Source organism: Macaca mulatta, chromosome 7, assembly GCF_049350105.2.
Source record: "Macaca mulatta isolate MMU2019108-1 chromosome 7, T2T-MMU8v2.0, whole genome shotgun sequence".
NCBI classification, from domain to species: Eukaryota; Metazoa; Chordata; class Mammalia; order Primates; family Cercopithecidae; genus Macaca; species Macaca mulatta.
This window is the reverse complement of record NC_133412.1, coordinates 96,323,032-96,347,179: the sequence shown is the minus strand read 5'-3', so window position 1 is coordinate 96,347,179 and position 24,148 is coordinate 96,323,032. Positions and strand designations below refer to the sequence as shown.

Sequence of the window (24,148 nt, the reverse complement as noted above, 5' to 3'; positions counted from 1 at the left end):
ATAGTCAGCAAACAACTGAACATGACCAGCTGTCTGTTTTGTTTTTTGGGGGTTTTTTTGTTTTTGTTTTTGTTTTTGAGACAGTCTCACTCTGTCGCCCAGGCTGGAGTGCAGTGGCGCGATCTCAGTTCACTGCAACCTCTGCCTCCTGGGTTTCATGCCATTCTCCTACCTCAACCTTCCCAGTAGCTGGAACTGCAGGCGCCCGCCACCACGCCCAGCTAATTTTTTGTATTTTTAGTGGAGATGGGGTTTCACTGTGTTAGCCAGGATGGTCTTGATCTCCTGACCTCGTGATCCGCCGGCCTTGGCCTCCCAAAGTGCTGGGATTACAGGCGTGAGCCACCGTGCTGGGCTAGCTGTCTGTTTTTGTAAATAAGTTTTATTGGAACATAATTATACCCATTTGCTTACATGCTGTCTATGGCTGCTTCCGTGCTACAACAGCAGAGTTGGATAGCTGCATCGGAAATTGTATGGCCTGCAAAGCTTAAAATATTTACTGGCCTGCTGTGGTCTGAATGTTTGCGTCCCACAAAAATTCATTTGTTGACACTCAACTCTCAATGCAATAGTATTAAGATATGGAGGCTTTAGGAGGTTATTATGTCCTGAAGGCTTTGCTCTTGTGAATGGGATTAGTGCCTTATAAATAGGATCAGTGCCTTATAAATAAAAAGAGGCTTGGGGGGTGGGCATGGTGGCGCGTCTGTAATCTCAGCACCTTGGGAGGCTGAGGTGAGCGGATCACGAGGTCAGGAATTCCGGACTAGCCTGACCAACATGGTGAAACCCCGTCTCTATTAAAAATACAAAAATTAGCCGGGCGTGGTGGCGCACACCTATAATCCCAGCTACTCAGGAGGTGTAGGCAGGAGAATTGCTTGAACCCAGGAAGCAGAGGATGCAGTGAGCTGAGATCGTGCCACAGCACTCCAGCCTGGGCGACAGAGCAAGACTCTGTCTCAAAAAAAAAAAAAAAAAAAAAAAGGCTTGTGGTTGGGCGCGGTGGCTCACGCCTGTAATTGCAGCACTTTGGGAGGCTGAGGCGGGCAGACTGCGTGAGCCCAGGTTCAAGACCAGCCTGGGCAACGTGGTGAAACCCTGTATTTATTTTAAAAAAATACAAAAACTAGCTGGGTGGTGTGACATGTGCTTGTAGTCCCAGCTACCTGGGAGAGTGAGGTGAGAGGATCACCTGAGCTCAAGAGGGCAAGGCTGCAGGGAGCCATGATTGCACCACTGGCCACAACCACACTACTGCACTCCAGCCTTTGTGACAGAGTGAGACCCTGTCTCAAAAAAATAAGTAAAAAAGAAGCCTGTTTGCCACTTTTGCCATGTGAGGATGCAGCAAGAAGGCATTATCTTGGAAGCAAAGAGTAAGCCGTTACCAGACACTGCATCTATTGGGGCCTTGATGTTGAACTTCCCAGCCTCCAGAACTGTGAGAATTAAATTTCTGTTATTTAGAAATTGTCCAGTCTAAGGTATTTTATTATAGCAGCCCAGACAGACTAAAACAGCTGCTAAGGATGTAAAACACTACAGCCACTTGGGAAAATAGTCTGGCAGTTCCTAAAAAAGTTAAATATAGAGTTACCATTTGACCCAGAAATTCCACTCCTAGGTATATACCCAACAGAAATAAAAATATATGTCCATGTAAAAACTTGTACATAAATGTTCCACAGCAATATTACTTATAATAGCCCCAAAGTAGGAACAACCCAAATGTCTATCAACTAGTGAATACATAAGTAAAATGTACATCCATTTATATAATAGATTGTTATTTGGCTATAAAATGGAATGAAATATTAATAAAGTCCTAATAGATGCTACCACATGGATGAAACTTGAGAGCATTATACTTAGTGAATGCAGCAAGTCACAAAAGACCATACATTATATGATCCTATATTTATGTCCCGAACAGGCAAAACCATAGGAACAGAAAGTAAATTAGTGATTGCCTGGAGATGGGGAGGGTGGGAAGGGTTTGGGAAGTGCCTGCCAATAAGTACAGAGCTTCTTTCTGGGGTGAGATGAAAATGTTTGAAAATTAGGCAGTAGTGTTTGTGCAATTCTGTGGATGTATTAAAAACCACTGAATTGCATACTTTAAAGGGTGAATTTTATGGTATGTTAACTACATCTCAATAAAGCTGTTATTAAAAAAAGTAGGAGATTGCATGAAAACTAGTGGACCCAAAAAAAAAAAAAAAAAAAAAAAGGGCCGGGTTCAGTGGCTCACGCCTGTAATTCCAGCACTTTGGGAGGCCGAGACGGGCAGATCACGAGGTCAGGAGATGGAGACCATCCCGGCTAACACGGTGAAACCCCGTCTCTACTAAAAATATAAAAAAATTAGCCTGGCGTGGTGGTGGGCGCCTATAGTCCCAGCTACTTGGGAGGCTGAGGCAGGAGAATGGCGTGAATCCGGGAGGCGGAGCTTGCAGTGAGCTGAGATCAAGCCACTGCACTCCAGGCTGGGTGACAGAGCGAGACTCCGTCTCAAAAAAAAAAAAAGCAGATGGGGTGTTTATATTTCCCTTTGAAAACAATTTTTTTTTTTTTTTTTTTTTTTTGAGATGGAGTTTTGCTCTGGTTGCCCAGGCTGAAGTGCAATGGCGCGATCTCGGCTCACCGCAATCTCTACCTCCCGGGTTCAGGCAATTCTCCTGCCTCAGCCTCTTGAGTAGCTGGGAGTACAGACATGTGCCACCATACTTGGCTAATTTTTTATTTTTAGTAGAGAAGGGGTTTCTCCATGTTGGCCAGGTTGGTCACGAGCTCCTGACCTCAGGTGATCCGCCCACGTTGGCCTCCCAAAGTGCTGGGATTACAGGCGTGAGCCACTACGCCCGGCCAACAATTTTTTAAAACACAAACTTCTTTTTACGTATATGATCTTTAACTATTTTTAAGTGAGTTTGTGATCACTCATAACCTTTCATGACTTTTCCACATTATTTTTTAAACTAATAAAGTACAATTTTCAGGTTAGGCGTGGTGGCTCACACCTGTAATCCTGGCACTTTGGGAGGCCAAGGTGGGAGGACTGCTTGAGGCCAGGAGTTTGAGAACAGCCTGGGCAATATAGCAAGACTGTCTCTGTTTTTGTGGGGTTTTTTTTGTTTTTTTTTTTAAGTACTTTATGGTTTTTAGAATATTTCCATAAACATTGTCTCATTGGATCTTCATAAGAAGTAGGATGAGTATTATTATTTCATATTACATGTGAGGAAGTATGACTGACTCAAAGAAGTAAAGTGATAAGTTAGCAGGCCGAGTTGGTCATTAGATTTCTACACCAAGAGTTTTCCCAGTATTATCACTTTACTGTATTTCATATACATTAAAGGATAACTTCAATAGGAAAGATTATTTCATTAATTCTTTCAAAAAGTATTTATTGAATCCTTCTATGTTCCTGGTGCTATGTTACGAGTCATATAAAATGAATAAGACTGAAATTGCCCCTGCCCCCAGGAGAATTGCTTGAACCCTGGAGGCAGAGGTTTCTGTGAGCTGAGATCTCGCCACCGCACTCCAGCCTGGGCGACAAAAGCAAGACTCCAACTCAAAAAAAAAAAAAAGAAAGAAAGAAAAGAAAAGAAAACTTACAGATCTACATGAGGTTCTCTGATCCCTCAGAAAGATTATCTTGAGGTGGGTAAAGGATTCAAAACAGGCAGTTTGATCAACTATTAGCACAAAGTGCAGCAGAAGAAATGGCCTTAAGTCATTGTAGAGATTGGAGAACGTAAGAACGTAAATACTAAAATTAGAACATAAATAGATATTTAGAGCAACATTCCATCATTCATTCAATGACAACATTTTGAGTGTCCACTACTTATTAAAGACTATTAAAAGAGAACAATAAACAAAACAACCAAATCTGTTTTCATGGAGCTTATATTCCAGTGCAGGATTCAGACAACAAATATATAACATAATGTTAGAGAAAAGAACTATGATGAAAAAAAAGCATGGTAAGGAGTAGAAAATGCTGGGGCTACTATTTGAAATATGAGAGTCACTAAAGGACTGACTGAAGAAGAATGTTTTGAGCAGAAGCCTGAGTGAAACAGTCTAGGTACTGGATCAGTTATTCAGCTTCACAAATTAGGAAAACACATTTTTAGACTTTGCTGACTTCACTAAATTGACCCTTCACTACAGTGATGATTAACTGACCCTTTCCATTTCTTTTATCTTGATTGTTTGACCATGTGTAATTGGTCCCATGATCAGGCAGGTTAGGATTCAGACTACATATGATTTCTCTACTGATCATTAACTATGCCTAGGTTTATTTATTAACCAAAGGTCTGCTCTTTCTCTTGTTCCTATGACCTTGTTTACATTTCTCCTTGAGTCTCAGCTGGATTTTAATATACTTATAATGTTAAATATAGTGTATGTCAAATATGATGGCTCAACCCAGCAGCTAAAGACAGCAAGCAGCAAGCCTTAATTCGAATGCCTTACTGTATCTCTAGAGTGAGGATTGAGAGGCAGGACACTGAAAAATAAATCTTCAACCAGAAAATGACTAAGGATCATCTTGAGGTTTAGAAAAGGGGTACTTTCAAAAGAATAAGAAGTAAGAGTATAGAAAGGGAACAGTGATACAAATCTCAAGAAATATGCCACAATAGGAATTCCATGAGGCTGTAGCATGATCTAAGATAACTGGGGAGTAGAAAGAAAAAAATCAAAGTTTTTACAACTAGGGAATTCTCTCAAATGGTTGTCCTGCCTTCTCTCTACCTTCTTCTACATTCCTGTTGCTCCTGACCAAGTCAATTGTATGCCAACATATGACACATCAAGAAAAGACAAATATTTCCTAAAATTCAAGAAACCAGTTATTAACACTAAATGAAGAGTTAAGTATTACTAAAAAGGTTATTGAAAAGTAAGAATGGGAAACAAGAAGTAGTCTCATGATCTTAGTGCTGTAAGTTACTGGTTGCGAGTTAAACCATCACACCAATTGTTTGCAGGGCCAGGCCTATATACTCAAAGCAATTTTTAGAAGATGCATCTATCTGCTGAGAAAAATGATAAAGCTCCCTAGAACAACCTTTAGTCTTAGAAATTAATTAATACAACGAGGAAATACAAGGCAAGATGTTAGCTACATAGTGATTTTTACAGCCTATCACAGATTCTGGGTCAATAAAAAGTTAACTGATTGAAATTTGTATCATCAAGGAAGAAAGCAAAGAAAGCAGTTAATTTCCCTCCATTGTGTACAAATGCAGTTTAAAGAAAACCTTTGATAAAGAAATAAGATGCAATTAGAATTTGCCTGGAGAATCAGATTTTCTTCACTTTTGTTTCTCATACCTGAGAGATGTGACTAAAATACTGCAAAGCTGTCTCCACAGGACTTTTGAAAAACATCTTCTCCTGAGGCTTCAGCTATAAAGAGAGCAATACACACTGTGAGAATATCCACAATTGAATAAAATAAAATACTGACTAATATGACAAAGGATGTACCACCTTTTCTAATATACCTGGCATTATCTCCACTCTGTATAAAAGGGAGATCACCACTGTTCTAGATGTACATTATATGTCCAATTCTCCTTACCTTGTGCATCTGTAACAGTGATCACAAATAATGCTTCCATCTGTTGTTTATATTCTTTTTTTTTTTTTCTTTGAGACAGAGTTTTGCTGTTGTCACCCAGGCTGGAGTGCAGTGGTGTGATCTAGGCTCATTGCAACCCTCGCCTCTTGGGTTCAAGTGATTCTTTTGCCTCAGCCTCCTGAGTAGCTGGGATTACAGGTGCCCACCAACACACCCTGCTAATTTTTGTATTTTTAGTAGAGATGGGGGTTTCATCATGTTGGCCAGGCTGGTCTCAAACTTCTGATCTCAGGTGATCTATCCACCTCAGCCTCCCAAAGTGCTGGGATTACAGGTGCGAGCCTCTTCAGCTGGCCTATTATTTACACTCTTTTTACAAATGGCTATTTGCAAGTTTGTTTCTTTGCTTTCTTTTTCTTCTTCTTTTCTGTTTTTTTTTTAGACAGAGTCTTACTCCCAAGCTGGAGTGTAGTGGTGCGATCTTGGCTCACTGCAACTTCCGCCTCCCAGGCTCAAGTGATTCTCGTGCTTCAGCCTCCCAAGTAGCTGGGACTACAGGCCCGCACCACCAAGCCTGGCTAATTTTTTATATTTTAGTAGAGACAGAGTTTTACTATGTTGCCCAGGGTGGTCTCAAATTCCTGAGCTCAGGCGATCCACCTGCCTTGACCTCCCAAAATGCTGGGATTACAGGTGTGAGCCACCACGCCCGGTCTTCTTCTCTTTCTTTTTAAAACAATTCATCATCTGTACTTTGTATATACTTCCTACAGGCCAGAAATGGGATGAGACCATTTGTGGCAGGGGGAGAAAAACTTACATTATCAGAAAGAGCCAGATGCTTGCAGGCAGTTCCACAAACAGCACATTTTTCTGGAAGGAAAAGGGAAAAAAAATGTTTGGCTTTCATGAGCATGAGGTAAGATTTAAAGACTTAAAGTACATGGCAACAATCTAGTATGCTAGCAATAGAAGAAAAAAAGGGTTCTTACTGAATTTAGAATATCATTGTGTTATAAAAGGACACCAACTTAAGGTCTGTTCTCTAAGTAAGTGTTTCCAAACTAGTATGTTGAGGTATAAGTAGGGCTTTCACACTGTACCTCTACCCATCTCCCTATCTTTTAAAATTTTATTTTATGTTTTTTTTGAGACAGGGTCTCACTCTGTCACCCAGGCTGGAATGCAGTGGCACAATTATGGCTCACTGCAGCCTCAACCTCCCAGGCTCAAGTGATCCTCCTGCTTCAGTCTTCCAGCTAGCTGGGACTACAGGCGCACATTACCACCTCAGCTCATTTTAATTTTGTTATTATCTTTAGAGATGGAGTCTCCATATGTTGCTCAAGCTGGTCTTGAACTCCTGGGCTCAAGTGATCCTCCCACCTTGGCCCCCGCAAAGTGGTAAGTTTATAAGCATGAGCCACCATCCCAGCACCTCCTGCCCCATCTTTTTATAAATTCCCAGTTTTCTTCTGTGGAACAGAAAGGACAATTCTAAACTCCCAGCAGAAGTACTGCAGTACGTTTACAAGAGTAGGGAAAAGTACAAGATACCAAAGATCTTTAAGTTACTCTTTTGTATTCTATTGACCTGACAGCAGGCACACATTGGGTACTGTAAGAAACTCCCCAGTTATGCCTACCTTGTCATCACTTTGCTAATATTTGTTAATCTTGCTTTGAAGCTCTGCTACTCTCATTCCCCAATCAACCCAATCTGAAAGAAGCAAAAATTAAGATTCCTAATCTTTCCCTGTAAAGTGAAATTTTAGTAGTGGGACTGGTCATTGATTAAGACAAATGCCATGTCAGCAGAAAACATCACATGGCATATGCTTTATGGAGACAAACCACTCCAAAGTGAGCTGCTGTTACCATAGTAAACAGCTTTTTACATTAGCGACAACTTTAAAAGGTCATGAGATTTGTACAGAGAAAAAAGCTTCCCCTGAGGCTACTTAACTTGACTGTTCTTTTTCTGGGGACTAAAGGTTTTTCTTTTTCCCAGTCCATATCGTTGCCAGAGTGAGCTAGCAAGTACATAACATTCTTCTCTTAAAACAAAACAAAACAAAACAAAAAATGGCTCACACCTGTAATCCCAGCACTTTAGGAGGCTGAGGCAGGTGGATCACTTGAGGCTGGGAGTTCAAGATCAGCCTGGCCAACATGGTGAAACCCCATCTCTACTAAAAATACAATAGTTAGCCCGGCATCGTGGTGCATGCCTATAATTCCAGCTACTCAAGTGGCTGAGACATGAGAATCGCTTGAACCTGGGAAGCAGAGGTTGCAGTGAGCCAAGATTGCACCATTGCACTACAGCCTCGGTGACGAAGTGAGACTGTGTCAAAAACAAAACAAAACAAAAACTTCCACAGGTCTCCATCACCTGCAGGATTAAGTTCAGGCTCTTTAGCCCAGTGCATAGAGCCTTGCATCATCCGACACTCCCTACTTCACTAGCCTCATCTCTCACCACGTCTTACCTTACTGTTTATATTCTAACAATCCCAATTATGTGTAGTCCCCTGCACTATGGTTTTATGATGTAATACGTCTTTGTACATGCTGTTCTCTTAAACTAGAATAAATCTTCCCTGCCTTATCCACTTGGTAAATTCCATTTTATCATTCAAAACCCTATTGAAGCATCACTTCAATAAGTCAAATCACTTATCCTCTCTGAGCCAGTCTCTTCATTTGTAAAACGGTTCTACTAATAATTACCACTGGGGCGTGTGGCGCGGCTTACATAAAATTGGTTGATATGAAACTGCTTTTTAAGCTGCAAAGGTATCATCATCATCATTTCTAATCAAATTGATGTCACATACTAGACCACTTCCCCTTTAGAAATGGCTCTTCTATCAGCCAAACTTTCCTCTATTCCCATCCATTATACTTATTCTATCTCTTTTCCCTGAAGAGTCCGATGCCTTGTGGCTTTCCCTGCCAGACTTCAAAACACTAATGAGTACACTCTGGTCCTCAAGTAATAGATTTGCTAAATCATTTGCTAAATAATTTAGCACCATTCTTTATTAATGGATTCCTTCAATTTCTAAAATTGACAGTTTCCTACAGTATCTGTATCACCATTGACCTAATAAGTGATTTTTATCCTAAGACACACATAGAAATGGCTACTCCTTACATCATTACATGAAAACATTTTTCCCTGAATCTGAAAACAGTTGAATCACTCACCCAGAGTCACACACGTTTTACAGAAAATATGACCGCAGCTGGTGACAAAGAAATGGGCTCCATCTTTTCGGAAGCACTGGTTGCAATGAAACCAATCCATTCTGGAGCAGATAAAGAGAAACAGTAAGAATAGCCTAGGGCATAACATAATTGTAGCTGTTCCAAAATCTATGTAACTATGCTTGCTTAGCTTCTGATAGCTTTTTGGGATGTGGCATATCCTTGTGGGTATTCCAATTGGTTGTGAAGAAGTACATGTACATATAAAGTGGAAAAAAAGCAGACTGCTTTTTATAACAGCAGACTGTTATAACATTTTATATATAAATGTGGATATATATACATATACATATATATACATATAAACACACATTTAGAAAAGTAATGGACAGTGGTGAGATTTTTTTTTTTGAGTGGCAAGGTTATGTGTGTGTGTGTGTGTGTGTTTTCCTTTACTTTTTTCCCCCAGGTTTTCTGGATTAATACATGTGCCAATTTGTAATTAGAAAATACAATCCTGGCCAAGCACAGTGGCTCACACCTGTAATCCCAGCACTTTGGGAGGTCAAGGCAGGTGGATCACCTGAAGTCAAGAGTTTAAGACCAGCCTGGCCAACATGGTGAAACCCCATCTCTACATTTTAAAAATATAAAAATTAGCCGGGCGTGGTGGCAGGTGCCTGTAATCCCAGCTAATCAGGAGGCGGAGGCAGGAGAAGCACTTGAACATGAGAGGCAGAGGTTGCAGTGAGCTGAGATGGCGCCATTGCACTCCAGCCTGCAACAGAGCCAGACTCTGTCTCAAAAAAAAAAAAAAAAAAGAAAAGAAAAAAGAAAATACAATCTTAAAAACATAAAAACAAAAAATGAATTATCCATTTCTTTTTAAATTATTTCCTGTGATATGGTGAGAGTAGAGCCAAGAGAAGGTAGTGAACCAGAAAGAGAATATCACATATTAGCTACTTGGGACACATTTTATCTAAGGAAAATAGGGCTGATAAATGATAGTATGGTCTCAGCTTATATACTTTCCTTCTACTCTATAGGAACTCAGAATCAGGCCAGGTGTGGTGGCTCATGCCTGTAATCCCAACACTTTGGGAGGCCGAGGCACGTGGATCACCTGAGGTCAGATGTTTCAAGACCAGCCTGGCCAACATGGCAAAACCCCGTCTCTACTAAAAATAAAAAAATTAGCTGAGCGTGGTGGTGCATGCCTGTAATCCCAGCTACTTGGGAGGCTGAGGCAGGATAATTGCTTGAACCCAGGAGGTTGCAGTGAGCCAAGATCGTGCCACTGCACTCCAGCCCGGGCGACAGAGTGAGTCCGTCTCAAAAAAAAAGAAACTCAGAATCATAGATCTGAAATGGACTTTGAAGAATCACTTAACGTTTTGTTCAGTCCCACCATTTTTCAAAAGAGGTACCTGATATTCAGCGAAATTAAATGACTTGCCAAAAGTACCATCTTTAATTATTGGTTTCCTGATTCCCTACGTAAAGTTCTTGCTCCCACATTAAATAGCTTTTGTGTTAGACATGGTAACCATATATCCTGTATTTTCTGCCAATACCAATTTCATATACTTTGTTAAATACCTGAGTAAATGTGACTTTGTAAGGTTTTTTTGTGTGTGGGGGGGATAATTATTATTATTTTGAGACAGGGTCTGACTCTGTCTCCAGGCTGGAGTGCAGAGGCAGATCAGGGCTCACTGCAGCCTGGAACTCCTGGGCTCAAGCGATCTTTCCTCCTCAGCCTCTGGAGTCGCTGGGACTACCCCGCCTGGCAATTTTTTATTTTTATTTTCATTTTTCGTAGAGACAAGGCCTCTCTGTGTTAACCAGGCTGGTCTGGAACTCCTGGACTCAAGCGATCCTCCCACCTCGGCCTCTCCAAAGTGCTGGGATTACAGGCGGGAGCCACTGCACCCGGCCTTTTCGTAGGATGTGTGTGTGTGTGAGCGCGGAGGGATACAAACTTCGTAAGATTTACGATAAAAAAAAAGTACTGAATAAACAGCTCAACGCAAACGCATCCCAGTGCCACGAGCTTCGTTGTCCTATTTGTTTGCTCCTGATACACTAACTTTCATCAGCAAGTGAGTCTTAAAAAACCACTAAAAAGGCCCCGTTCTATATGCCCAGGTTTGTTTAAGGGCGGCAACAATGTCATCCCCTGAACTGACCAGATGAATCCAACATAAAAAAGGCAGTGAACAGAGTGATTAAGGCGATCCCGAGGGCAAAACTCGCCTGCTTTCCAGAGGCGATGTGGCCTCAGCCGTCTCAAACTTACCAGTTCTTTTTCTGGCTACACTCCCTACCCGCTTGGCCGCAGTGATTCCAGAAGGCCTCAGATCTCAGGAAATCATCCACTTCTCCTCACGAAGAGCTGGAAATGGCGGGAAAATAAACAGCTGGCTTGGCACCGGGTGAGGCAAGAGGCTAAGCGCAGCCGGGGCGGTGGGTGAGATGTGGGCGGGGCCTGGCGCTATGCTAAAAGAGTGGACGTGGCTCCGTGGCGTTCGCGGGACGTGGGCGGGGCCCGCAGAGGCGTTCACAGGGCGAGGAGCGGTTCGCGGTGGCGGGAGAGGGGTGTAGGAACTTTTCCTAGCAGCCCAGGAAAATTCACCTCGCTTAAAAGATTGGGGACAAACAAACACTGTAACCTAATCCCATACATGTTACTGTGGAAACAACAAGGTGAAAATAAAGCCTAATTAATGTTCCAATAAACGATGAGAACGCAATATAAAATGTGGTCATAAAGTGGGCGAAAACTTTTGCCTAATATTCTAAAATGAAATGAAAATAATGGGTGCTTTGAAAGAATAGCGTAAAATCAGAAATAGGAAAAATTTAAAATGATGTGGACAAAGAACAATGTGATATTAAGTGAGAACTAACAAATTTCAGTTAAAAAAATGTCAAACTTGGCCGGGCGCGGTGGCTCACGCCTGTAACCCCAGCACTTTGGGAGGCCGAGGCGGGCGCATCACGAGGTCAGGAGATCGAGACCATCTTGGCTAACACGGTGAAACCCCGTCTCTACTAAAAATACAAAAAAAATGAGCCGGGCGAGGTGGTGGGCGCCTGTAGTCCCGGCTACACTGGAGGCTGAGGCAGGAGAATGGCGTGAACCCGGGGAGTGGAGTTTGCAGTGAGCCGAGATCGCGCCACTGCACTCCAGCCTGGGCGACAGAGTGAGACTCCATCTCAAAAAAAAAAAAAAAAAAAAAAAAGTCAAACTTTATTCAGAAATTTTTGGCCAGGAGCAGTGGGTGGCTCACACCTGTAATCCCAGCACCTTGGGAGGCCGAGGCAGGCGGATCACTTGAGGTCAGGAGTTACAAACCAGCCTGGCCAACATGGCGAAACCCCACTTCTACTAAAAATACAAAAATTAGCCGAGTATGGTGGCACGCACCTGTAATCCCAGCTACTGAGGAGGCTGAGGCAGGAGAATCGTTTGAACCCGGAAGGTGGAGGTTGCAGTGAGCCGAGATCGCGCCACTGCACTCCAGCCTGGGAGACAGAGAGAGGCTCCGTTTAAAAAAAAAAAAAAAAAAAAAAAAATTAGCCAGGTGTGGTGGCGGGTGCCTGTAGTCCCAGCTACTTAGGGAGGCTGAGGCAGGTGTATCACTTAATACCAGGGGGTCGAGGCCGCAGTGAGCTGTGTTCATGCCACTGCACTCCAGCCTGGTTGAGAGAGCAAGACACTGCCTCAAACTAACAAACAAACCAAAAAAAAACAAAAAACAAAAAAAAGAGAGAGAGAGAATAAGATTGGCATCAGATGTCTCCACAGAAGCATTCTAGAGAGCAATGAAACAACGTTTTCCAGATTTTTACGGAAATTATGATCCAATAAATTTATATTCCCTTATATTGTGTTCAGGTGTAAAGGCCACTGGCAAAAAGCATGCAAATGAGCTTTTCCTGAGGAATCCACTTAGAGTAGTAGTTCTCAAACTTTTTGGTTGCAGGCTTCCTTTACAAAATTGTTGAAGACCCTCCAAAGAGCTTTTGTTAATGTAAATTGCATCTACCAATATTTACCAGATTAGCAATTAAAAGAGAATTTTAAAAATATTTATTAATTCATCTGAAAACAATAATAAACCCATTAAATGTATGTTTGTTTGTTTGTTTGTTGTTGTTGTTTTTTGAGACGGAGTCTCACTCTGTGGCCAGGGCTGGAGTGCAGTAGCGCCCATCTCGGCTCACTGCAACCTCCGCCTGCTGTGTTCAAGCGATTCTCCCGTCTCAGCCTCCAGATTAACTGCGATTACAGGCGCCTGCCATTACGCCCAGCTAATTTTCTGTATTTTTAGTAGAGACGGGGTTTCACCGTGTTGGCCAGGCTGCTCTGGAATTCCTGACATCGTGATACACCCGCCTCGGCCTCCCAAAGTTTGCAGGTGTGAGCCACCGCGCCCGGCCACGATGTTAATATAAATAATCTATGGAAAATGTATTTTCCAAAACAAGAAAAATTTAGTGAAAAGAGTGGCATTGTTTTTACATTTTTGTAATCTCTTACTATGTAGCTAAATAGAAAGCTGGTGGAGTCCTATATTTGCTTCTGCTTTAACTTTTGCAGTATGCTGTTTTGGTTGGAGTGTGTGAAGAACATTTGGATTCACTCAAATGTGTAGGGAAAGAGAATGGTATTTAAATGGCCTTTTCAGATAATTGTGAACATTTCTCTTTGATATCACATCAAAATTCAGGAAGTCTGAGTTAAAAGTTGATTGCAAAGTGGGATCTGAAACCGTATCAATGAACTTTTTATAGCCTGTTACATTAAAATGAGTTAGTCTGTTTTGCACTTTAAATGGATCTTTTGCCCATGCACGATTTTGTAACATCATACATTTAGACCAAACTGGTCATTTGAAAAATTTTGGTTCACTGAGTTATACACATTGGTGCGTTTTGTTATAGAAGATTAAATATTGACACCATTCATTATACAATATAAAAAATCACTTTTGTTAATATCACTACCTATCTCATCAGGTGAGTATTTGAGTCTTGGGAAGCTGTCAAGCTCACAATTGCAGGTACAAGTTTTCCAAAATTCTAATTTTTATCTGAAACCTTGAATGTTATCATTGGCAACAAATACTATCACTGGTTTTCCTTGAAGTGACAAGGCCATTTTGTTTTTTTTGAGAAAATGCCTACCAAATACCCAAGTGTGAATAGTTTGTATGTTAGATGTTCTTTCAAGTAAAAACAGTATTCCATGAACAAAGTGATTAGCTCAGGTTACAAATCAAACTATTCCATAAATACTTTTCTTAAATATAATTGTTTTTAAGAGATGGGTGTCTCCCTCTGCTGCCCAGGCTAGAGTTTAGTGGCACAATCATAACCTGCTACAGTCTAGAATTCCTGAACTCAAGGGATCCTTCTGCCTCAGCCTCCTCTACCTTGCCTGGCTATTTTTTTTCCCAGATGGCGTATTGCTGTGTCACCCAGGCTGGAGGGCAATGGCGCCATCTTGGCTCACTGCAATCTCCACCCGCTGGGTTCAAGCAATTCTCCTGCGTCAGCCTCCCAAGTAGTTGGGATTACAGGCATTCGCCACTATGCCTGGCTAATTTTTGTATTCTTAGTAGAGATGGGGTTTCACCATGTTGGCCAGGCTGGTCTTGAACTCTTGACCTCGTGATCCACCTGCCTCGACCTCCCAAAGTGCTGGGATTGCAGGCATGAGCCACCGCACCCAGCCCTAATTTTTTATATTTTTTTAAGAGACAAGGTCTCACTATGTTGCCCGGGCTGGTCTCAAATTCCTGACCTCAAATGATCTTCCTGCCTCAGCCTTCCCAGTAGCTGGGATTACAAGTATGTGGCATCATGCTTGAGTAATCTTAATTCTACTTAAATAAAAGTTTTCATTTGAAAATATTTTAATGCCATGTGGAGTGGGGTGTTAGCCCCATCCAATATTAAAATATATTATAAAACATCTGTAATTTAAAGTGTGGTATTGGTGCATAAACATGTAGACCAATGAAACAGAATCAAGTCTAGAAATAGAACCAAGTACATTAATACATTTTAATTGGTGAGTGTGCATGGGGAATTGAATTTTTATATACATAGAATTGTGACAACTGAATAGCCATTTGAAAAAATATAAAATTGAGTCTGTTTCTCATACTGTTTACCAGGATAAATTTCAAATGGATCAGAAATCTAAACAGACAAGTACCAGATGAAAATATGAGTAAATACTCTTATAACCTAGGTGTGCAGGAAATCTTCCTAGGATCCAAAAATCTAGAAGAAAGAAAAGAAAGGATTGACAAATTTGACTAAGTAATTAAAAAAAACTTTTTGCATGTACACACACACACACATACAGGAAAAGTAAAGCACAAAGTGACAAATTACAAAAAAATCAACTTAAATCATAAAGGGCTAATAGCTTTTTTTTTTTTTTCCGAGACGGAGTCTTGCTCTGTCACCCAGGCTGGAGTGCAGTGGCATGATCTTGGCTCACTACAAGCTCTGCCCTCTGGGTTCATGCCATTCTCCTGCCTCAGCCTCCCAAGCAGCTGAGACTACAGGCACCCGCCACCATGCCCAGCTAATTTTTTGTATTTTTAGTAGAGACAGGGTTTCACCATGTTAGCCAGGATGGTCTCGATCTCCTGACCTCATGATCTCCCCACCTCGGCCTCCCAAAGTGCTGGGATTACAGGCGTGAGCCACTGCACCTGGCCAGGCTAGTAGCTTTAATATACAAAGAGCTTTTTAAAAAAGAAAACCAACAACTTAATAGAAATTTGAACAGTTGAAGAAAAAAAAAGAGACCAACAGTTTTCCTAGAAAATATCTTGGTTTTGAGTGTTCTGGGCTTTTTGGGTGTGCTTTCTTAAACATGGTATACATGGCTGGAGTGCAAGTACAGTGGTACTATCTCGGCTCACTGCAGCCTCTGTCTCCCAGGTTCAAGCAATTCTCCTGCCTTCGCCTCCTGAGTAGCTGGGACTATTGGCATGCACCACCAGGCCTGGCTAATTTTTGTATTTTGGTAGAGACAGGGTTTCACTGTGTTGACCAGGCTGGTCTCGAACTCCTGACCTCAGGTGATCTGCCCACCTTGGCTTCCCAAAGTGCTGGGATTACAGGCATGAGCCACCATGCCCAGCCTACTCATTTTTAATTGGGTTTTTTATTTTATTATTGTTGAGTTTTGAGAATTCTTTTTTTTTTTTTTTTCTGAGACAGGGTCTCACTCTGTTGCCCAGGCTGAAGTGTAGTGTCATGATTATGGCTCACTGCAGCCTCAACCTCCCAGGCTCAAATGATTCCCCCAACCTCAGCCTCCCGAGTAGCTGGGACTACAAGCACACACCACCACATCCGGCTAATTTTTCTTTTTCTTTTTTTTTTTTTTTTTTTTTTTGATAGAGATAGGGTTTCACCATGTTGTCCAGGCTGGTCTCAAACTCCTGGGCTCAACTGATCCTCCCACCTCAGCCTCCTAAAGTGCTGGGATTACAGGCATGAGCCACCAAACCCAGACAAAATTTTCTTTTCTTTAAATATTATTATCTTCTACTCTGAAAGGAAAATGGGGTACCTCTGGAAATTTTCTTCAAAAATTCTAGAAATGTAGATTTGTTATTTTGATTTTACATTTAGGTATATGATTCATTTGAGTTAATTTTCTATGTGGTGTGAGGTATGGATTAAAATTTGCATGTGTGTATGTGCGTGTGTTTTTCATGTGGATATCCAATTGTTTCAGCATCATTTTTTTTAAAGATTAACTTCTCTCAACTAAATTACCTTTGTCAAAAATTGATTGCCCAGAGAAAATAATTCCATTTGTGAGAGCATCAAGAATAATAAAATATTTAGGAATAAATTTAATCAAGGAGAGGCACAAGACTTGTTTGTACATAGAACACTACTTAATATTGTTTACAATAGCATCCCAAGCTATATACGGATTCAATGTCATCCCTATCAAAATTCCAACTGTTTTTTTCAGAAATTGAAAAATCCATCCTAAAATTCATATAAAATTTCAAAGAACTTAGAATAGTCAAAACAATCTTAAAAAGGAACAAATGTGGAAGACTCATATTTCCCAATTTCAAAACTTACTACAAAGTGACTGTAATCCAAACAGTGTGTTTCTAGCATAAGGATAGACATATATAGACCAATGGAATAGAACTGAGAATCCAGAAATAAACCCTCACATCTATGGTCAGATGATTTTTGACAAGGGTGTCAAGACCATTGAATAGGGGAAAGAGCAGTCTCTGCAACAAACAGTGCTGGGAAATCTATGTCCATATGCAAAAGAATAAAGTTGAATCCTTAACTTACACCATATACAAAAATTAACTCAAAATGGATCAAAGACCTAAATGTGTAGGTGAAAACCATAAAACTCTTAGAAGAAAATATAGGGGAAAATCTTCATGACCTTGTATTTGGCAATGTTTTTTTAAATACAAAAATAGCACAGGCAACAAAAGAAAAATAAATAAAAGGGACTTAGTTAAAATTAAAAGCTTTTGTGCAACAAAGGACACTATCAAGAAAGTGAAAGGCAACCCACAGAATGGGAGAAAATATTAGTAAATCATATATCTGATAAGGGTTTAATATTCAAAATATAAAAAGAACTACAACTCTCTCTCTCTTCCTTTTTCCACCATTGTGGTGTGTATTCGACTTCACTTCTTCGCCATGTCTTCTCACAAGACTTTCAGTATTAAGCAATTCCTTACCAAGAAACAAAAGCAAAATCATCCCATTCCCCAGTGGATTTGGATGAAAACTGATTATAAAATCAGGTACAACTTTAAAAGGAGACATTGGAGAAGATTCAAGCTGGATCCATAAGGAATTGCACACGAGATGGCACACATATTTATGCAGTATCAAGGTCATAACCATCTTACTATATCAAGCTAAAAATGTCACCACTGTCTGGACAATTGGGCATGTTTTATTGGGAATATATTTTTTCTGTTTGTTTATTTGCTGTGGGCTAGTAGACTGGGTTCAGTAATAAATATGTAAGACCTTTTGTTTTAAAAAAAAGAATAACTCAACAGCAAAAATGTCAAACAACTCAATTAAAAACAGGCAAAATATTTGAATAGGTATTTCTACAAAGAAGATATATAAGTGTCCAGCAGACCCATGAAAAGATGCTCAATATCATTAGTCATAGGGGAAATGCAAATTAAAACCACAGTGAAATATCATTTCACACGTGGTGGGATGGCTATAATTTTCTAAATGAAAATGTGTGTTAGGAGGATATGGAGAAATCAGAACCCTTGTACATTGCTGATGGGAATGTACAATGATGCCCCTGCTTTGGAAAACAATTTGGTGGTTCCTCAAAAAGTGAAAAATAGAACTATCCTGCCATGTGACCCAGCAGTTCCATTCCTAGGTGTATACAGAATAATTTAAGACAGGGGCTCAAACAGATATGTATACACCAATATTTATAGCAGCATTACTCACAATAACCAAAAGATAGAAACAACCCAAATGTCCATTAGTAGATGAATGGATAAACAATGTGTTATATATACATGTATATACCACATATATACACACACAACATATATATGTATGATGGAATATTATTCAGTCATAAGGGAAATAAAGTTTTGATACATGCTACAACATGGATGAACCTTGAAAAAATTATGCTAAGTGAAATAAACCAGACACAAAAAGAGAAATATTGTATAATCTCACTGAAATATCTAGAACAGTCAGATTTATACAGACAGAAAGTAGATTAGAGGTTAGCAGGAACTGGGGGAATGAGAGATAGGAAGTAATTGCTTAATGGGTGCAGAGTTTCTGTTAGTGGTTATGAAAAATTATGGAAGTAGAGGTGATGATTGTACAACATTGCGAATGTACCTATTGCTACTGAATTGCACACTAACAATGGTTAAAATGGCAAATTTTATGTTATATATATTTTACCGAAATAAAAAGGAAAACCAGTTGTCTATTACATATTCAAGCCCATTTCTGCATGCTCTATTCTGTTCCACTGATCGATTTGTCTGTCTTGATGCCAGCACCATACTGTCACTTACTGTAGCCTTATGATAAGTCTTGAAATGAGGTAGTCCTGATCCTCTAACTTTGTTCTTTCTTTCTTCTTCTTCTTGTGATTTTTTTTGGGGGGTTTTTTTTTTGTTTTGTTTTGTTTTGTTTTTTTGAGAGAGTCTTGCTCTGTCACCCAGGCTGGAGTGCATTAATGTGATCACAACTCACTTCAACCTGGAAGTCCTGGGCTCAAATGATCCTCCCTGCTCATCCTCCCAAGTAGTTAGGACTACAGATACATGCCACCACACCTGTGAGGTTTTTTTGTTTTTGTTTTTTTTTGGTAGAGACAGGGTTTTACTATGTGGCCCAGGCTGGCCTCAAACTCGTGGCCTCAAGTTATTTTCCTGCCTTGGCTTCCCAAGGCTCTGGGATTACAGCTGTGATCCACTGCACCTGGCCAGCCTGTTCTTTTTCAGAGTTGCTTTGACTGTTCTAACTCATTTGCATTTCCAAGTGAATTTTATTATCAGATAAACGATTTCTAAAAGGAGTCTGATGAGTTGTTGTTGTGTTTTTTTGTTTGTTTGTTTGTTTAGACAGAGTTTCGTTCTTGTCGCCCAGGCTGGAGTGCAATGGCACGATCTCAGCTCACCTCAATCTCCACCCCCTGGGTTCAAGTGATTCTCCTGCCTCAGCTTCCTGAGTAGCTGGGATTACAGGCACGCGCTACCACGCCAGGCTAATTTTGTATTTTTAGTAGAGTCGGGGTTTCTCCATGTTGGGCAGGCTGGTCTGGAATTCCCGACCTCAGGTGATCCGCCTGCCTCGGCCTCCCAAAGTGCTGGGATTACAGGCTTGAGCCACCATGCCTGGAATTTCCTGATGAGATTTTTAAAAAACTTTTATATTTTTAGAACTTTTTATTGACCAGGTGTGGTGGCTCAAGCCTGTAATCCCAGCACTTTGAGGGGCTGAGGCGAGTGAATCACTTGAGTCCAGGAGTTTGAGACCAGCCTGGCCAACGTAGTAAAATCCTGTCTCTACAAAAAATACAAAATTAGCCAGGCATGCTGATGCGTGCCTGTAGTCCCAGCTACTAGGGAGGTTGAGGTAGGAGAATCTCTTGAACCTGCAGGTTGAGGCTGCAGTGAGCGGTGATTGCACCACTGCCTCCAGCCTGGGTGACAGGGCGAGACCTAGTCTCAAAACAAACAAAAAAACACTTTTTGTTTGATTGAACGTATATTCAATGTATATTGATATTTAATGTATATTCAATGTATATTGATGTATAATATACATACAGAAGTATGCCTATTTCTTACAAACATAGCTTACTGAATTTCCACAAACTCAACACACCCATGTAATCAGCCACCCTGATCAGAAATCATAACATTCCCAACACCCAGAAAACCCCTGTGCCTGCTTCCATACACCATCTACCCTAAAGGCAACCATTGTCCTGCTTTCTAATACTATAAATTGTAAATTTTGTTTTAAAATAATTACAGAGAGAAGGTGCTTTGAGCACAAACTCCCCTTCTCCATTCCCTGATCAACAAATAAAGTTTCTACTCTGGTTTACAAAAAGAAAAAGAAAAGAATAAAATAAAATAGCTGTAGATTCATAGGAAATTGCCAAAAGTAGTGTAGAAAAGTTCCATCTACCCTTGACTCATTTATTTCCCCAGTGATAACTTCTTATATAACTATAAAACAATATCAAAACCAATAAATTGACATTGGTACCATCCACAGACATCATGACATTACTCAGATTTCATTAGTCTTACATACACTCATTTGTGTGTGTGTTCACAATTTTATCACATGTGAAGATTTGTGAAGCCACCACTACAATCAAGAAACAGGTTGAAGGGCAGGGTGTGATGGTTCATGTCTGTAATTCTAGCAATTTGAGAGGCCAAAGCCAGAGGATTACTTGAGCTCAGGAGTTTAAGACCAGCCTGAGCAACACAGGAGACCTCCTCTCTATTAAAAAGAAGAAGAAGGAGAAGGAGAAGGAGAAGGAGAAGGAGAAGAAGAAGAAAGGAAGGAAAGGAAAGGAAAAAAAAAAAAGGAAAGGTAAGGAGAGGAGAGGGGAAGGGAGGGGAGGGGAGGGGAGGGGAGGGGAGGGGAAGGGAGGGGAAACTGGTCCAGCACCAAAAAGATGGCACAAGGCATCTTTTCCCATTCTTTATCCATTCATCTGTTGATGGACACTTAAGTTGCTTCCAAGTCTTGGCTATTGTGAACAGTGCTGCAACACACAAGGGAGTGCAGATATCTCTTTGATATACTGATTTCCTTTCTTTTGGGTATATACCCAGTAGTGGGATTGCTGGATCATGTGGTAGCTCTATTTTTAGTTTTTTGAGGAATCCCCAAACTGTTCTCCATAGTGGTTGTACTAATTTACATTCCCACCAACAGTGTACAAGTGTTCTTTTCTCCACATCCTCACCAGCACTTGTTATTGCCTGACTTTTGAATAAAAGCCATTTTAACTGGGGTGAGATGATATCTTATTGTAGGTTTTTTTGGGGGGGGACATCAAGGTATGTTAATCTGATCACTGTAGTTTTGATTTGCATTTATGTGATCAATGATGTTGAGCACCTTTTTATATGTCTGTTTGCCATTTGTATGTCTTCTTTGGAGAAATATCTATTCAAATCTTTTGCCCATTAAAAAATCAGATTATTAGATTTTTTCCTATACAGTTGTTTGAGCTCCTTATATAGTCTGGTTATTAATCCCTTGTCAGATGGAAAGTTTGCAAATATTTTTCTCTCATTCTGTGGATTGTCTCTTCACTTTCTTGATTGTTTCCTTTGCTGTGCAGAAGCTTTTTAACTTGATGTGATCCCATTTGTCCATTTTTGTTTTGGTTGCCTGAGCTTGTGGGGTATTACTCAAGAAATTTTTGCCCAGACCAGTGTCCTGGAAAGTTTCCCCAATGTTTTCTTGTAGTGGTTTCATAATTTGAGGTCTTAGATTTAATTCCTTAATTCATTTTGATTTGACTTTTGCATATGAGCAAGAGATAGTGGTTTGGTTTCATTCTTTTGCATACGGACATCAAGTTTTCCCAGCACTATTTGCTGAAGAGACTGTCTTTTCCCCAGTGTACGTTGTTCGCATCCTTGCCCAAAATGAGTTCACTGTTGGTGTGTGGATTTGTTTCTGGGTTCTCTAGTTTGTTCCATTGGTCTGTGTGTCTGGTTTTATGCTAGTAGCATGCTGTTTTGGTTACTATAGCTCTGTAGCATAATTTGAAGTCAAATAATATGATTCCTCCCTTTTTGTTCTTTTTGCTCAGGATAGCTTTGGCTATTCTGGGTCTTTTGTTGTTTCATATAAATTTTAGGATAGTTTTTTTTTCTCTTTTGACATTCCACATTTGTGAAGAATGTCATTGGTATTTTGATAAGAATTGCATTGAATCTGTAGATTATTTTGGGTAGCATGGACATTTTAACAATATTGATTCTTTCAATCTGTGAACATGAAATATCTTTCCTTGGTGCGTGTGTGTGTTCTCTTCGATTTCTTTCATCAATATTTTATAGTTTTCATTGTAGAGATCTTTTACTTCTTTGGTTAATTCCTCGGTAATTAATTTTATCTGTGGCTGTTGTAAATAAGATTACTTTTTTATTTCTCTTTCAGATTATTCACTGTTGGCATATAAAAATGTTACTGGTTTTTGTATGTTGATTTTGTATCCTGCAAGTTTACTGGATTTTTTTAAATCAATTCTAATAGTTTTTGGTGGAGTCTTTAGGTTTTTCCAAATATAAAATTATAACATCTGCAAACAAGGATAATTTGACCTTTTCCTTTCCAATTTGGATTCCCTTTATTTCTTTCTCTTGTCTGATTACTCTAGCTAAGACTTCCAGTAGTATGTTTAATAACAGTGTGAAAATGGGCATTCTTATCACGTTCCAGATCGAAAAGGAAAGGCTGTCAGTTTTTCTCCATTCAGTATAATATTAGCTGTGTGTCTGTCATATGTGGCTTTTATTATATTGATGTACATTCTTCTATACCCAGTTTTTTAAGGATTTTTTTTTTTGTCATGAAGGGACATTGAACTTTATCAAATGGTATTTCAGCATCAATTGAAATGATCATATGGTTTGTCCTTCGTTCTGTTAATATGATGTATAACATATATTGATTTGCATATCTGAACCGTCCTTGCATCCCTGAGATAAATCTCACTTGATCATGATGAACAATCTTTTCTTTTCTTTTCCTTTTTTTTTTGAGACAGAGTTTCAAGCTTGTTGCCCAAGCTAGAGTGCAATGGTGTGATTTCGGCTCACTGCAACCTTTGCCTCCCAGGTTCAAGCCATTCTCCTGCCTCAACCTCCCGAGTAGCTAGGATTACAGGCACGTGCCACCACGCCTGGCTAATTTTTTGTATTTTTAGTAGAAACGGGGGTTCACCATGTTAGCCAGGCTGGTCTCGAACTCCTGATCTCAGGTGATCCGCCCACCTCGGCCTCCCAAAATGCTGGGATTACAGGTGTGAGCCACCACACCCAGCTGATGAACAATCTTTTTAATGTATTGTTGAATTTGGTTTACTAGCATTTTCTTGAGGATTTTTGCATCAATATTCCTCAGAGATATTGGCCTGTAGTTTTCTTTTTTTGATGTTTCTTTGTCTAGTTTTGGTACAGGGGTAATACTGGCCTCATAGAATGAGTTTGGAAGTATTCCCTCCTCCTCTACTTTTCAGAACAGTTTGAATAGGATTGGTAGTAGTTCTTTAAATGTTTGGTAGAATTCAGCAATGAAGCCATCGGGTCTTGGGCTTTTCTTTATTGAGAGACTTTTTATTGTGACTTCTACCGTGTTACCTGTTATTTTTCTGTTTAGGTTTTGGTTTTTCTTCATGGTTCAATCTTGGTAGGTTGTATATGCCTAAAAATTTATCCATTTCTTCTAGATTTTCCAATTTATTGACATATAGTTGTTCACAGTAGCCACTAATAATCCTTTGAATTCCTGTGATATCAGTTATGTCTCCTTTTTCTTCTCTGATTTTATTTATTTGGGTCTTCTCTTTTTTTTTCTTATTCAGTCTGGCTAAATGTTTATCAATTTTGTTAATCTTTTCAAAAGAACTTTTTTTTGTTTCATTGACCTTTTGTGTTGTTTTCTTCCTGTCAAATTCATTTATTTCTGCTCTGATCCATATTTTTGCTTTCTTCTCCTAATTTTGGGTTT

General features: G+C 40.0%; 1 protein-coding gene across 9 annotated transcripts in view; it reads right to left on the bottom strand.

Moving 5' to 3' along the window:
* RNF212B (ring finger protein 212B) overlaps positions 1–24,148 on the bottom strand; it is a 100,343-nt gene that overhangs the window by 35,425 nt on the left and 40,770 nt on the right. For 6 of the 9 annotated variants that reach the window (XR_013396106.1, XM_015143398.3, XM_028851419.2 and 3 more), the window contains exons 1-4: positions 11,130–11,298; positions 8,828–8,928; positions 6,435–6,487; positions 5,365–5,439 (exon numbers count right to left, since the gene is read on the bottom strand). Coding sequence is in view for 8 of the 9 variants with exons in the window: in XM_015143398.3 (XP_014998884.1) it covers positions 5,365–5,439; positions 6,435–6,487; positions 8,828–8,927 (228 nt within the window). In the remaining variant the exon portion in view is untranslated. Of the gene's footprint in view, positions 1–5,364; positions 5,440–5,614; positions 5,752–6,434; positions 6,488–8,827; positions 8,929–11,129; positions 11,299–24,148 lie in introns of those variants that run through there. The other 3 variants (XM_077940716.1, XM_077940715.1, XM_077940719.1) reach the window with 3 other exon arrangements.